The sequence below is a fragment of the Pseudopipra pipra genome, chromosome 12 (genome assembly GCF_036250125.1).
Source record: "Pseudopipra pipra isolate bDixPip1 chromosome 12, bDixPip1.hap1, whole genome shotgun sequence".
Classification (NCBI taxonomy): Eukaryota; Metazoa; Chordata; class Aves; order Passeriformes; family Pipridae; genus Pseudopipra; species Pseudopipra pipra.
The window spans coordinates 5,627,861-5,641,214 of NC_087560.1; the positions used below are offsets into that span (position 1 = coordinate 5,627,861).

The window sequence follows — 13,354 nt, forward strand, 5'->3', positions numbered from 1 at the left end:
GAGGTTAATCAGAAGAGATTGTGTGCTCCCACCCTCGGTGGTGCAGGGGTGACACCCTGCAGGGCTATGCGGTGAGAGAGGGACCCCAGGGGTCCTTTCTGCAGGGGTGGGGAGGGCTGAGTGGGACTTTGGGTGCAGTGAGGGATGCTCACAGTGGCCACTCTCGGGTGCCCCATGTCCTTGGAGGGTTTGGGGGGGGGGGGTAAGGTATTGGGCTCTTTTCTTGTGCCCCCTTCCAACTCTGCAGCCACCTGGGTGTGGTCACCCCTCCTTTGGGCCTGTGTAATGCGAGTTTGTGGGTGCTCTATGTCTTTCATCACAGCCTATCCTGGGATGTTTTAGTGCCCCAGAACGGCCTCCTGGGCTGCTCCATCCCGCCCTGGGGCCACGGAGCGGTGCTGGGCAGTCCGGGTGCGGCCCCGGGGCCGAGCGGGGCGGGCGGCGCTGGGACCCTGCGGAGCCCCCGGGCCTGAGCCGCGCCCACCCAGCCATAGCCACGCCCCGTAACCACGCCCACGGCGCCCCTATGGACACCCTCCGAGCCGCCAGGGGGCGCTGTGCGTGCTGTGCGCTTCCGCCGCCTCCCGCCACCTCCGGTCTCTTTGCGCGGCCGCCGCCGACATGGTGGGTCCGGGCCGCTCCATCCATCGCCATCCGCCCGCCGGGCTGCGGTGGGAGCGGCGGCGGGGACCGCGCGGGGACCGGGGGGAGCGGGGCGAGGGGCTGCGGGGGGCGGCGGGCGGTGGGATGGCCGGGGGAGGGGGCGCTGGGTGGGGAGGCGCTGGGCCCGGGCTCGGCGGGGCCTGACCAGTGCCGGCCCCGCGCAGGGACGCGTCCGGACGAAGACGGTGAAGAAGGCGGCGCGGGTGATCATCGAGAAGTACTACACGCGCCTGGGGAACGACTTCCACACCAACAAGCGCGTGTGCGAGGAGATCGCCATCATCCCCAGCAAGAAGCTGCGCAACAAGATCGCGGGGTGAGGAACGGGGGCGTTCTGGGTGGGGTTTGGGCACTGAGGGTGTCCCGGGGGGGTCGGGCACGGGAAGGTTCCGGGTGGGGTTTGGGCACTAAGGGGTGTCCCGGGGGGAGGTTAGGGCCAGGCCCTGCATTCGAAAGTGATCACGGTCCCGCCCGTGGCCGGGTCATTGATAGTGCAGGGAGAGGAGCGCGAGAGCTTTCCCGTGTTTGGGGGGGTCCCTGTCCCCCCCCAAACCCTGTTGCTGTCGGACAGTTCGTCTCTGATGTTCCCCCGGAGGTGGCGGTACATCGCCGGGGTGGGCGGTGACAGCTCCATCTCCTCATCCCTCCGCGGTTGGGGGTGTGAAGAAGGGTGGCGGGAGCCCCGGGGAAGCCCTGGACACCCCCGTGTCCCCACAGGTATGTCACCCACCTGATGAAGCGAATCCAGAGGGGACCCGTCCGCGGCATCTCCATCAAACTGCAGGAGGAGGAGAGGGAGAGAAGGGACAACTACGTCCCCGAGGTGAGGCTCTGCCGTTGCTCCCTCCTGCCTCGGCACATCTCAATCAATAGGTCCAGATTCCTTTAAAAAAACCCTCACCTCAGGGAGGGTTTGGATCAAGGGGGTCGAGGTGGAGCCCTCCAAACCTACTGCTTCGGGTGGGAAAGGCAGCTGGTTTCTTGAATTTTGGTTTTCCTAACTTTAAAAAGGGGGGAAATAACCAACTTGTTGGGAGGCAGGAGGGTATTTCAGAGTGGCTGGAAACCTGGCCTCTAGCCAGCGTTGCTGGAGAGGAGGAATTGGTGGCACCCCTTCCCCTTAGCCCTGTGCTCCAAAGATCCCAACTATCACCTGGGCAGGCCCTCCAAGAGCATTCCCTGTGTTCTAGGGGCTTGATCCCGTTGCTCCCAAATCCGGTGGCCTTCAGGCACAGTGCATTTTATCCCTCTCCCAGATCTCCCTGGTGGGCTCCTGGCAGAGCTGCTGGTTTCTGTGCTGCACAAACCTCGGTGGTGCCAGGGTGTGGTTACCTTTGTATCCAAAGGTTGTGGGAAAGGGACTCCAAGCAGGGAAGGAGCATCCCTGCTGCAGCTGTTGGCACAGTATCAGCTGAACTTGCACTGTTTCTTAGAAAAATCACAGTGTGATGTAGCTCTTGGGGAAGGAAACCCATGGCGATGGAGGTCTGGGGGCCAGAGAGGGCTGGAGGAAGTTTCTCTGGGATTAAAGAGCAGGAGAGTGTAGGTGTGGAGGTGGGACACACTGTGGGCTACTACTGGTCATGGCCAGAACCGGCGCAGTTGCGGGCCCAACTCCAGCTCCTCACCAGCCTTGGCCTGGAGCATACTGGGCCTTGGTTTTCCAAGGATTTGCCGTAAAACAGGCTCTTCTGTCATACTGTGGCCTCTCACCATGTTCTGTCAAGAGAGCTGGGCTCCATTGGGGTCCTCTTGGCTCTGCTGCTTGAGCCCTTCCCCAGAGTGGGCAGAGAGATCCTTTCTGTGGTGGGATGGGACCGGAGTGGCTGTGGGGACACCCGGGGGGTAGTGGGGCTTTATCAAACCACATCTCTGTCTCCCCTCCGTCCCCAGGTCTCTGCCCTTGACCAGGAGATCATTGAAGTGGACCCAGACACCAAGGAAATGCTGAAGCTCCTGGTGAGTGGCCTCAGTTCTCCCCTGCATGGTCGGTGGCATGTCCTTGGCACTGCTCCCACTCGTGTTGGCTAAAGGCTCCATCACTGGGGACATGGTGGGGGTCCCTCTACCCTGGGTCCTGTGGGCAGGTTAATTGGGAGGGGAGGGAGAGACACGGTGGCTTTGCCATGGGCAGGGTGGGTGTGCTCCTTGCCCTCCCCTCCAAGGATTCCCTCACCATTGTACTGATCTCCGGAGTGGGGTGATCTTCCCCCTCTTTAGGAGACTTGAATTCCCCCATGGTGCTGCCACAGCACCTTCTCGCTCTCCACCCTCAGTGGTCACTGGGCAGGGTCCTGTTGCTGATCCTGTTGTTCCCATGTTGTTTTCCAGGACTTTGGCAGCCTGTCCAACCTGCAGGTGACACAGCCCACAGTGGGGATGAACTTCAAGACGCCCCGAGGAGCGCTCTGAGTCCGTCCCTGTGTGTCGCTTTTCCAATAAACGTGAGGAAACCACCTCAGCCTGCCTGGTCTTTGGACACCTGTGTCCCTGGGGATGAGGGAGGGCGGGTTCTCAGGTGCAGAGGACTCAGCACCTTCCTGTTTGTGGCATTTTCTTGAGTTCTTTTCTGGCTGCTTGGGGTGTGAGGATCAAAGTGGTATTTTAGAGGCTCTCCTGCTTTTGGGGCCATGGGAGAGAATGACCGTGGTGGCTCCTTGGAGCTTGTGGGAACATGTGCTTCCCTGAGCAGGCAGCCCAGGGTCAGGCTGTGCCAGAATTAAAGCTACTTTTTATAACCCCACTGGTCACTTTTAAGTGCTTAAATGAAAGGGAAAAGTCTTACAGTTACTTGATAAAATAAAAGCAAGGAGACCTGGATGTGTCCTTCCGAGGAAAACTGTTCACAGCCATAGCTTAAACCCCCCTCCTGGTAGGAATAAAATGAAAAAAGATTTGTGTTTTGGAGAGAAATGTCTGTATTTGTGTTTGTTGTGAAATTTAGGTAGTTACTTGAAATATTTGCAGTAAATTTAACAAGTGTTTGAATACACATTGAACATGTTGAGCTGCAGTCGGATAATTTATAAATCCTCTCTGGCAGCTCTTAAATAGGGAAGTTTTTGCTGCTCCAGCCACCTATGCATTACAATTTCCTCTTCATTTTGGTCTTCCTCTCACAGTAAATGCTAATTTTGGTTTGAACCCAGTAGGCTGTGTAGCCTGACGTGCCGGGGATGAAGTCATGGAGCTCCCCTTCATATTTCTTCATGTCCCGGGAGGAGGTGTAGCCTGTGCAGGGAAAACAGGCTCACTGGGGTCCCTGCTCCCCCCCTCCATCCACAGGCTTTTCCAGGTGTATTTACCTGTCACCATGTTATTCATTGGGTATTTCTGGAGGGCACGGTATGGAAATTCCCCCTGGGAAGGTGCTTCAGAGCCTGTTTCTTCGCTGCTGTATCAGGGTGGGGGCAAAAAACATTCTGTGTGTTAGTTCCTGTGCACTGGGATCGCTTGGAATTTGGGGGGGGGTGTCCAAAATCCACCATCCAGGGTGGGAAAATACCTCTTGTCCAGGTCAAGTGCTTCCCCCTCAGGTTCTTCCTCACAGCCATTTCTTACCGCCTCCGCTTCCTCTGTTGGATTTCCGTTGGGCTGTGAAAATCAGCACAGGGTTGAGTTAAAATGGTGCCCTTGGTCCCCCCCCAGAGCACCTGGGAAACGCTCCAGGAATGGAATTGTTAGGGCTTGTGATTTCAGGTGTAATTTAGAGTTTAATTTTAGGTCTAAGCACATTTTCGCTTCAAAAGTGCTGGGAAGTTGCTTTGAAAGGAGAGGGGGCACAAATGAGAGGGAAAATGCTGCACCAAAGGGTTGAGCTCTGCCTGTGGCAATCAGTGTCCCTGGAACGGTGAGTTGGGCATCTGTCTGAGCAAGGTTTTCCTTGGCCCTCCTTTTGTTATTAATGTATTTATAAAAACACTTATTATCCTTTACAGACATGGCCAGACTAAGACATGGCCAGACTAAGTTATAACCGAGTTTTCGCCTCTAATGTTCTTTCTGCCTGATCTAACTACTTCCTTAAACACTTCCTGAGTTGCCTGCCCCTTTTTCCCAAGATGGCACACCCTCCTTTTTTTCCCCTAAGTTCCTGTGAAAGCTCCCTGCTCAGCCAGGCCCATCTTAAAGAATGTCCAGCTTTCATCAGTCCCTTTGTTTTTAAGGTCAGCTTTCCAAGGGACTTTCCAAGCTGGTGTCCTGAGTAGACCAAAGTCAACCCTCTGGAAATCCATGGTAGAGGTTTTGTTGTTGACTTTATGGAGTATTAAAAACTCTCATCATTTTGTGGTTGCTGTGCCTCCAGCTGTTTATACAAGACTTGATCCTGTGTGTGGGCTGAGGGTCTGGGATGAAAACCAGGCTCCCTGGAGTTGATACAACCCTTATTTTTTTAAGCCACACCTGTAATATGAATTTCTCATCTTACCTTTTCTTCAAGGACATCCACCTGCTCCCAAATAAAACAGCCGATTTTCCTTCTGATTTCTGCCAAGAACAACAAAACAAATGACTGAGAGCATCACATAATGGGACTGTGGCCTTGCTGCCTGAGCAAGGCCCTGCAGGTGCCTCCGAGGACAACAAGGCCAAAGTGCAAGGTCCTGCCTCTGGGCAAGGGCAATTCCAAGCACAAATGCAGGCTGGGGGAATGGATTGAGCACAGCCCTGAGGAGAAGGACTTGGTGGAGGAGGAGCTGGATATGCCCCAGTTGTGTGGGCTGGCACTGAGAAACCCCCTGTGCCCTGGGCTGATCCCACAGTGTGGGAAGCAGAGGAGGGGGGGGATTCTGCCCCCTCAGGTGAGACCCCACCTGCAGTGCTGCCTCCAGCTCTGGGGTCCAACATCAGAAGGACATGGAGCTGCTGGAGCGAGTCCAGATGGGGCCACAGAGCTGCTCCAAGGGCTGGAGCCCCTCTGCTGTGGAGCCAGGCTGGGAGAGCTGGGGGTGTTCACCTGGAGAAGAGAAGGCTCCAGGGAGACCTGAGAGCCCCTTCCAGTGCCTAAAGAGGCTCCAAGAGAGCTGGAGAGGGACTTGGAACAAGCGCCTGGAGGGACAGGGGAATGGCCTTAAACTGCTAAAGGGTAGTCTTAAGAGATTGAGCAGAAATTTTTCACTGTGAGAGTGGTGAAGCCCTGGCACAGGTTGCCCAGAGAAGCTATGGCTGTCCCAACCCTGGAAGTGCCTAAAACCATGTTGGACAGGGCTTGGAGCAACCTGGTCTAGTGGAAGGTGTCCCTGCCAGTGGCAGAGGGTGGAACGAGATGAGCTTTAAGGTCCCTTTCAACCCCAAACCATTCTGTGATTCTATGATAATAGATGGAGCATAAGCTGCCTCCGGGGAGGAAGAGCCACTAGAGCAGAAGGAAATTCCCTCCCTGCAGAGAAGTAACTGATGGTCCTGGTTTGCAAGAAGGCTGAGCTCATGGGGAAATCCCCTGGTGGGAAAACCCGGATGGATTTTTTTTCCCCTGACCTTCTTGCAGGCAGGCAGGGGGCAGGACGAAGTGGCCCAGAACCACCGAAGGCTTCTCCGTGGTGCCAGCACGCTCACATGCCGAGAGGTAACGGGAGTGAAAGACTGTGGCTCTGCCCTCCAAGTATCTGAGGCTCTCGTGTATGCTGGAAGAGAAAAAGAGAGATGGTTTCCAAAGGTGAACCTGGAAACAAACCAAAACCAGAAAGTTTAGAGGGATGCTGTCATTAAAACCAGCCTGCTCTGATATTTTTGCCAAAAGCACTTAATTTTCTGTGATTTTCTATCTATGGGATTCCAGCTGCCAGCAGCCTGAAGGAAGGAGACCATGGACTGGGTAAGCATATTTGTAGGGATTAAGTGGCCCCACTCTGCTCTTGAGGTGAAACTCCTTTAGGGAGGGCAAAAACATGACTTTATTTATTCTTCTGCCTGCTCAAACAGCTGAGCGAAAAATGGTGGGTGGAGGGTGCTCAAGTCCTCACCGTCCTCCTTAGAGGGGAACTAAATCTTGTTTGCTGGGTTTAACGGTATGGATAATGATTACATTTTCCCCAAGAAATTATCTAAGTACATAGATTGAATATGTATTTTATACATATTTACACAATATATAGTTATATATAATTCCCCTGGGGGAACAGTGCAGTCGGGCAGGAAGTGTGGCAGAAGGAATGTTGTTATTCCGGGTTTCTCGGGATTCCCCTGTTGCGCAGCTCGAGCGGGTGGCTGAAGGATTCCAAAAGTCTAAGCCAGTTCTTAGCATTGGTGTGTTAAAAAGAAGCTGCTTAGTCCGGCCTAGCAAAGCCTGCTGGAAGCATCTCAGCACCCTTTACCATAAATATATTTACATGACAGTAAATAATATTCACTGATATTGAGGAAGTGAGAAGTCTTTCCCTACATTTGCACGAATGTTCTGGAACTCTCTAATCTTTTATATTAAGCATTTCTGCCCTTTCCCGGCCATTTTTACCCCATGGTTCCTTTCAGAGTTAACTCACACCAGCTTTTTACCTCTGGGTTCCTTCCTTGGGGATGGTGTCACTTCTGTTTTAGACCCTGTTTTTCCAGCAGATAATTCACAGGCAGTGAGAAACCAGTACAATTAGTGTCATTTATATCAGAGTTAAGCCCAGCTCAACACATGGATGTTTTTTTTCTGTTCTGTCTGCTTACAGTGTAGCATGAATGTGAGTTTCCCGACTCCACCAGGCAGTAAAACCTCAGCAGATCCGTACCAAGACTTTAAAAACACCCCGCTGACTTTTATAGGATGTCAGTATCCAGGAAATACTTCCCACTAAATACATTAAAGCCACAGACAAATGCTTCCATCACCCACCTGCGTGTGTCGGGGTGGGTGGCATCGCTGCTGAAGAGGTACTCGGCATCCAGCCAGTCGGTCAGTGCCCCTCCGCCGGCCACTGTGGGGGGACAGGGGGTGAGGGGAGGGTGGGCATCCCAGAGGGTTCCCACTTCGGGGTGACCTGTAATGGGGATGTCTGGTTGTGGGGCCACAGGGATGGGGCCTGTAGTGGGAGCTGTGGTGGCCCTGCCATGGCTGTGGGACTCCCACTGCCCCACTGAGGGTTCAGGGCTTTTCCTCAGTGTGGGAGCACCATGGGCTGTGCTGGTACAGGTGGAGCTGACCAAACCCATGCTCTGCCTGCTGTGGGGGGCTCAGACCCACCGAGGGGTGACAGGGCTGTGTCTCCACTGCTGTGCCATTAATGAGGGCTGACGGGGCTGTGTTCCCCTCTCATCCCCACTGAGGGTGCTGAGGCTGTACCCCCACCAAGGGGTGATGGGGTCATGCCCCCTCCCCACCCTCATCCCCACTGATGGGTGGCAGAGTTGTGTGCCTACTGCTCTGCCCCACTGAGGGGTGATGAAGCTGTGCCCCCCTCCTCATCCCCATTGAGAGGTGACAAGACTGTACCCCTCCTGCTCTGCCCTGCCGAGGGCTGATGGGGCTGTGCCCTCATCAAGGGGTGATCGGGCTGTGCCCCCCCTCCTCAGTCCCTACTGAGGGGTGACAGGGCTGTGCCTCCCCACGCTGTTCCGCCCCACTGAGGGGTGACAGGGCTGTGTTCCCCTCTCCATCCCCCCGCGGGCTCCTGCCGGCTCGATGCCGCCGGGAGTCCCTCCGGGGTTTTCCGCCGCCGGTTCCCCTCACCCCAGAGCCCCCGCGGGCCGGGGCTGACGCTCTGCGAGAACCAGGCACGGCGGCCTCGGAACATCGCGGCGGGACAGCCCTGAGGGGAGGCGAGACGGCCCTGAGGGGAGGCGGGAGGAGCCTGAGAGGCGACAGTGGCGGGAAACCGCGGCGGAGGGACGGGGGGAGGAAACGTCATGGAGCTGTGCCAGGGGAAGTTTAGGCTGGGTATCAGGGAAAAATTCTTCCCCCAGAGGGTGGTCGGGCACTGAACAGGCTCTCCAGGGCAGCGGTCACGGCCCCAAACCTATCAGATCTCAAGGAGCGTTTGGACAATGCCCTCGGGCACAGGGTGGGATTGTTGGGGTGTCCCATGCAGGGCCAGGAGCTGGACTCGAGCCCTGTGGATCCTACGTTGTTCTAGAAGTTCTTCTCCCAAAACCACACTAATTTTGTTTACTCAGGAAACAGCTGGCTTGCAGCAGATTTGCTTGCATTTTATAAGGCAAAAACGAGGCTTGTTTCATGCTTCAAACTTCCCAAAGACATCTCTCAGGATATCTGATCTGCTGGGAACTGCCGATGAAGAGCCAGCAGCAGTGACGTATCTTGGAACCCCAAGGATGCTGGATAAAACAGAGAAGGTGTTTCCAGATACTGAAATCCAGATCAGCCTCTAGGATGGTCATGTGTTGTTCTCCCACAGACAGGGGATTTTTCAGTAAACCATCAAAACATTTCCTAAGTAAGACCAGAAAAATGCCAGACATGCAATGAGGGCAAAGACTTCCCCAGTGTGGGAAGATGCTGACACATCCTTTGGAGATGGGTTGTCCCACATTGCCTCCACAGTGTCTTCAGCTTCCGCAGTCGATTCCACTTGTGTACTAATTAGGATGAAGATTTCCTGGTGGAGGGGGTACCCAGCCATTACTCTCTAATGCTCTTGAGGATAGTAAAGGTGGAGCCAAGGTGGTGGAAAGCACATTGGTGGCCCTTTGTGATACAGAAGGAGCCCAGAACGTGCTCCACAGCTCCTTGGGCTCATGCAGCAGATTGAGCTGCTCTGCAGGGGTCTCTGGGGGAGAAGTCCAAAGCTTTTCCTCCTTCCCAGACCATCTTCTCCCACACAAGGACCACTGCTGGGACTGGCACAGTCCCTGGCCAGTCCCCTGTGTGGTGGCTCTGGTAGGTCCTGCTGTCCCATGCTGGGTGACAAGCCCTGTACATGACCACCCAGTTGTGACCACCTCACCTCTCTTGGTTTTGTTTTGAACACTGTGATGAGCCCAAATGGATCACCATAACCAGGCCCTGCATCCCAGCAACCTCCCACTCAGATGCTGGAATGCAGTTATAATGAAAAAAACTACAGAACAAGATCCCTCAAAAATCTCAAGTGGGTGTTCTGCATCACAGCAAATCTTAATATATCAAGATGAGACATGCAACCCCCTGTCTCCAGGGACCCTTGTTCACATACACAAGATCCACACTGGTCAGATTCACCTCACTCCAACACTACTCAAGCAATCACACTGATTTCTTCAGAAAATAAAAGCAGGGTGATGGGAATGGCACCGGTTTTGGGTACTGGCATCAACCCCCCATGATATGACAGATAACTGGCAGGGTCAGCCACAGAGAACAGAAAAACAGAACTGAAGTTTGCTGACGCACACTTTCCCCAGGCTCAGCTTTACACCCCACACCCCAAGATGCATGATCTGAAGTTCTCCCCCTTGGAGTGGGCACCATTCCCTGCCCCTCACTCCGCGTCCTGCCCCACATCTTCAAGGTTTCTTAAACCCTTTTTTTAAACCTTATTCCTTCCCTTCGGAGCGGCGCAGGAGCCTCTAACCAGGCAGATACCACATTAACCAAAAAAAATCTTTAATTCTTTTTTTCTATTGATGGAAAAGTGTTTTTACACCTTCTCAGTAGGATAAAAAAGCACAACTGAGCATCAGGGCCACCAGGCTCCAGATTCATTCACAACCCAGTGGCCATTGGAGCCCTTGAAATTAGCTCAGGTTGTCCAATGATTCTGAAAAAAAACATTTAAATGGCTACAATTTTATTAAGATAAAAATCCTGTTCAATTTTGAGCACTTTAGAGCTAAAATTGTTTTTAAGCAGTAATGTAGGCATTTATAGCTACATGCTCAAAAAGCCTCCAGAGCTCCCTTTTTGCTTCATGCAAAAGATATTTTGACAAGCATTATTAAAGAATTCCTTGAAGCAAGATAATCACTCTTGTGGTTATGATGAAGACTGGACACAAGCTTGAGAAGACTTTGATTTGCAAGAAGAATTTTTCAGACCTGCATAGAGAAAGGAGATGGACATCAATCACTCTGGTCACAGCTTCAACTATAATTATTTTAGGAGTCAAAAATGGTTTCCTCAAGAGCACTCTTGACTGCAGCATCTCAGCTGCAGGCACAGACCCACCTTCTGGTGAGATAAAACTCCTGCAGAAACTGCTTTTCTGTCCCTTCCTTGGTGGGGTTCAGAGTTCAACAAGTCAAGAGGATCCTTGTTCTCCACCCCAGGCAGCTTATCCTGCTCTCAGCTCCTCCACCCCAGCTCAGTAAATCCTTGTCACCAGACTCCAGTGAAGTTGCCCATGTCCCACCTCCAGCCAAGGCTGGCATCCATCACCATCGGTGACCTCCAGGCTGATGTCCCACCAACCTAAGCCACGATGCCACTTGGGCACAGCACATCTCAGACCCTGCCCTGAGGCCAGGTTCCCCTCCCCGCTGCCCAAAAGCAAGCAACAAACCAGATGAGTGGCCATGTACAACTTTGTAGAGCTCTACAAGAGTAGGGGCATTTCAAGTGAGGTCCTGCCAAGGCTTGTCCTGGGCACAGTTAATCATTATCCAGCCTCTACCAGGGCACTTATCTAAGTCGTTTCAGCCAGCGTGTTACGTCAGCTGAGACACATATCTTCAGTTTTCTTCCGATCAAGGGTTGAATTGGAACTTCCCTGTTGCTAAATCCACATCAGTTACAAGAATATAATCTGAAGAACATGGAACCCTCGAACTCTGAGACACTGGTAATAAATCCAAAACTGCTTCCAGTTTGTGCTTCGCAAATCCCACACTGTGCTGCCTGTCTGCCACAGAGTTAACCAGCCTGCTTCCCCCAAGGCATGGGTCTCCAGGCACAGCAACTGCCTCCTCCCCAGAGAGGAAGTGGAACTGTGGGGCCTGAACAAGTATTAGAGGACGTGTGACAACTCTCAACGGTACTTGGCAGACACAGCAAAGACATGGAAGGTTTTCCCCAAGGGTCTCCTTTCTTTAGACTCCTGTAGGCAAGGGATGGCCGACAACAGGCCAAAATAGTGGGTAGAAGGAGTGTGGGGAGTCCCGTGCCCCAAATCAGCAGTAACATCATCTGCTTTTTGGGGATGGTTGCTTCTGTTCCTCAACTCTGCAAGTTACACACTCTCCCCCGTACGGAAATGGGTCCACATTCCCCTTACCAGCACAGAAAGCAGCATCAGCATAACTCACCATGGATTACCCCAGACACAGCTCAGAAGTCTGGTTCTGCAGGGAAGAAGGGTGGAGCGTTAGGCTTTGGGGCAAATGGCACCCCCTCCCGAGTACCCACAAGCCCACCCCTACTGGGTGTAACCAGAGATCTGCCCTCGGCTGGGTCGCCACCACAGTTCCCACTGCTGTGTCCTTTATATTCTGAAGGTAAAGCCCAAATCACTGTGTGACTCATCTAGGTGAGTTCACCGATACTGGACAACACAGCACCACCAAATCCCTACAGACAACACCAAGGCACTCCCACCCTGAATCCTTCATGGATATGTATAACAGCCTTTACAGCTGAAACCAAGTTAACTTTCCATCTCTAACACAAGACCTTCAAAACCCACCCTGCTATAACACCCTGCTTCCCAGAAAGAAGAAGAGAGACACCATGGATATAAACTAACAAGCTCCAGCACACAAACGGAAGCCAGAGGAAGAAGGCAGGGCAGAGCGTACCCCATCGGTAGATCCTCGGCTCCGACATGGTGGAATGCTCCACCCTGCAAGCAAAGATGTCACCCCTCGTAGGGGTGAAGGGCACGTAGACCAGGCGCTGGAACTGCCACTTCTCGTTGAAGGACAAGTCCCCATACTGGACGCCGGTCATGGGCTCGCCGTTCTTCAGGAGCTCCACCTCGATCTTGGGTGGGTGAAATCCAGTGATGAAGCAGTGGAGGGTGTTCGGCTGTCCCTCCTCGGCGCGTGTACGGGCGTAGACTTCGACTTTCGGCGCCTCTGGAGAGGGGGGCGAGGGCGGTGTGAGAAGCGGGGCTACGCTGGGCATCGCGTTGATGCACCCACCCACCCCGACACGGTGACCGGACTCCCCGAGACCTGGGCCCCCCAGCCCCTCGCCCTCCCTGCCCCTCGCAGGACCCTTCACGCTGTCCCCGACACTCACGATCGGCAGCGTCCCCCGGGCCGAGCAGGGCCAGCAGCAGCAGGGCAGCGAACCCCAGGACGCTCCGCTCCATCGCAGAGTCTTTCCCCGCGGCACCGACTGTCCCGCACTACTCGCGCGCCGCCTTTTATATCCTCGGAAACCCGCGGCCAATCGAAGCGCGGAGCGCCTGTTGCATCATCAGTCTCCGGGCAGAGAGGGAAAGCCGAGGTTGTGCGAGCCATCTGCGCGCCTGCGCACTGCGGGCAGAGCGGCCTGTGCGCTTTCGCTTTCGTTTCTGCGTTGGGGCGGGAGCCCGGGGGGCGCCGGTCACCAGGGGCTGGACATGGGCCCGGGGGGGCACTGGCACCTGACTTGTACCTGCCACAGTGTGGCCACAGGCCCAGGGTAGTGATCACCCCCCTGTACTGTGCACTGCTGAGGTCACACCTCGAGTCCTGGGGTCAGTTCTGGGCCCCTCGTGATGAGAAGGACATTGAGGGGCTGGAGCATGTCCAGAGGAGGGAACAGAGCTGCGGAAGGGTCTGGAGCACCACGAGTGGCTGAGGGAGCTGGGGGGGCTCAGCCTGGAGAAAAGGAGGCTCGGGGGGA

General features: G+C 54.4%; 3 protein-coding genes, 1 long non-coding RNA gene and 1 other non-coding gene across 8 annotated transcripts; 3 read left to right on the forward strand and 2 right to left on the reverse strand.

The window, feature by feature from the left end:
* The first annotated feature begins 486 nt into the window (after window positions 1-486).
* RPS17 (ribosomal protein S17) lies at window positions 487-3,119 on the forward strand. Its single transcript, XM_064668665.1, has 5 exons — window positions 487-624; window positions 828-979; window positions 1,381-1,486; window positions 2,557-2,622; window positions 2,995-3,119. The coding sequence occupies exons 1-5, from the start codon at window positions 622-624 to the stop codon at window positions 3,073-3,075; spliced, it is 408 nt and encodes a 135-aa protein (XP_064524735.1). The 5' UTR covers window positions 487-621; the 3' UTR covers window positions 3,076-3,119.
* Window positions 1,105-1,233, forward strand: LOC135421152 (small nucleolar RNA SNORA71). Its single transcript, XR_010433876.1, has one exon. It is a non-coding gene; the product is annotated as a small nucleolar RNA SNORA71 (small nucleolar RNA).
* TERB2 (telomere repeat binding bouquet formation protein 2) lies at window positions 3,111-9,793 on the reverse strand. 4 transcript variants are annotated; one of them, XM_064668660.1, is made up of 7 exons: window positions 8,321-9,793; window positions 7,487-7,568; window positions 6,142-6,287; window positions 5,093-5,151; window positions 4,169-4,257; window positions 3,969-4,054; window positions 3,111-3,894 (listed from the first exon to the last, which is right to left on the reverse strand). In XM_064668660.1, exons 1-7 carry the CDS (start codon window positions 8,496-8,498, stop codon window positions 3,749-3,751), a joined length of 786 nt encoding a protein of 261 aa, XP_064524730.1. In that variant the 5' UTR covers window positions 8,499-9,793; the 3' UTR covers window positions 3,111-3,748. The 4 variants fall into 4 exon arrangements, with proteins under 4 accessions (XP_064524730.1, XP_064524729.1, XP_064524731.1 ...); XM_064668659.1 differs by having other exon boundaries at window positions 3,969-4,057; XM_064668661.1 differs by lacking the exon at window positions 8,321-9,793 and adding an exon at window positions 8,084-8,298 and having other exon boundaries at window positions 3,969-4,057.
* On the forward strand, window positions 6,277-7,479 carry LOC135420809 (uncharacterized). The gene is made up of 2 exons (XR_010433735.1): window positions 6,277-6,478; window positions 7,323-7,479. It is a non-coding gene; the product is annotated as an uncharacterized LOC135420809 (long non-coding RNA).
* Window positions 9,794-11,851: 2,058 nt separating the features above from the next.
* Window positions 11,852-12,836, reverse strand: B2M (beta-2-microglobulin). The gene is made up of 3 exons (XM_064668261.1): window positions 12,764-12,836; window positions 12,319-12,597; window positions 11,852-11,865 (listed from the first exon to the last, which is right to left on the reverse strand). The coding sequence occupies exons 1-3, from the start codon at window positions 12,834-12,836 to the stop codon at window positions 11,852-11,854; spliced, it is 366 nt and encodes a 121-aa protein (XP_064524331.1).
* Between the last annotated feature and the right edge of the window lie 518 nt (window positions 12,837-13,354).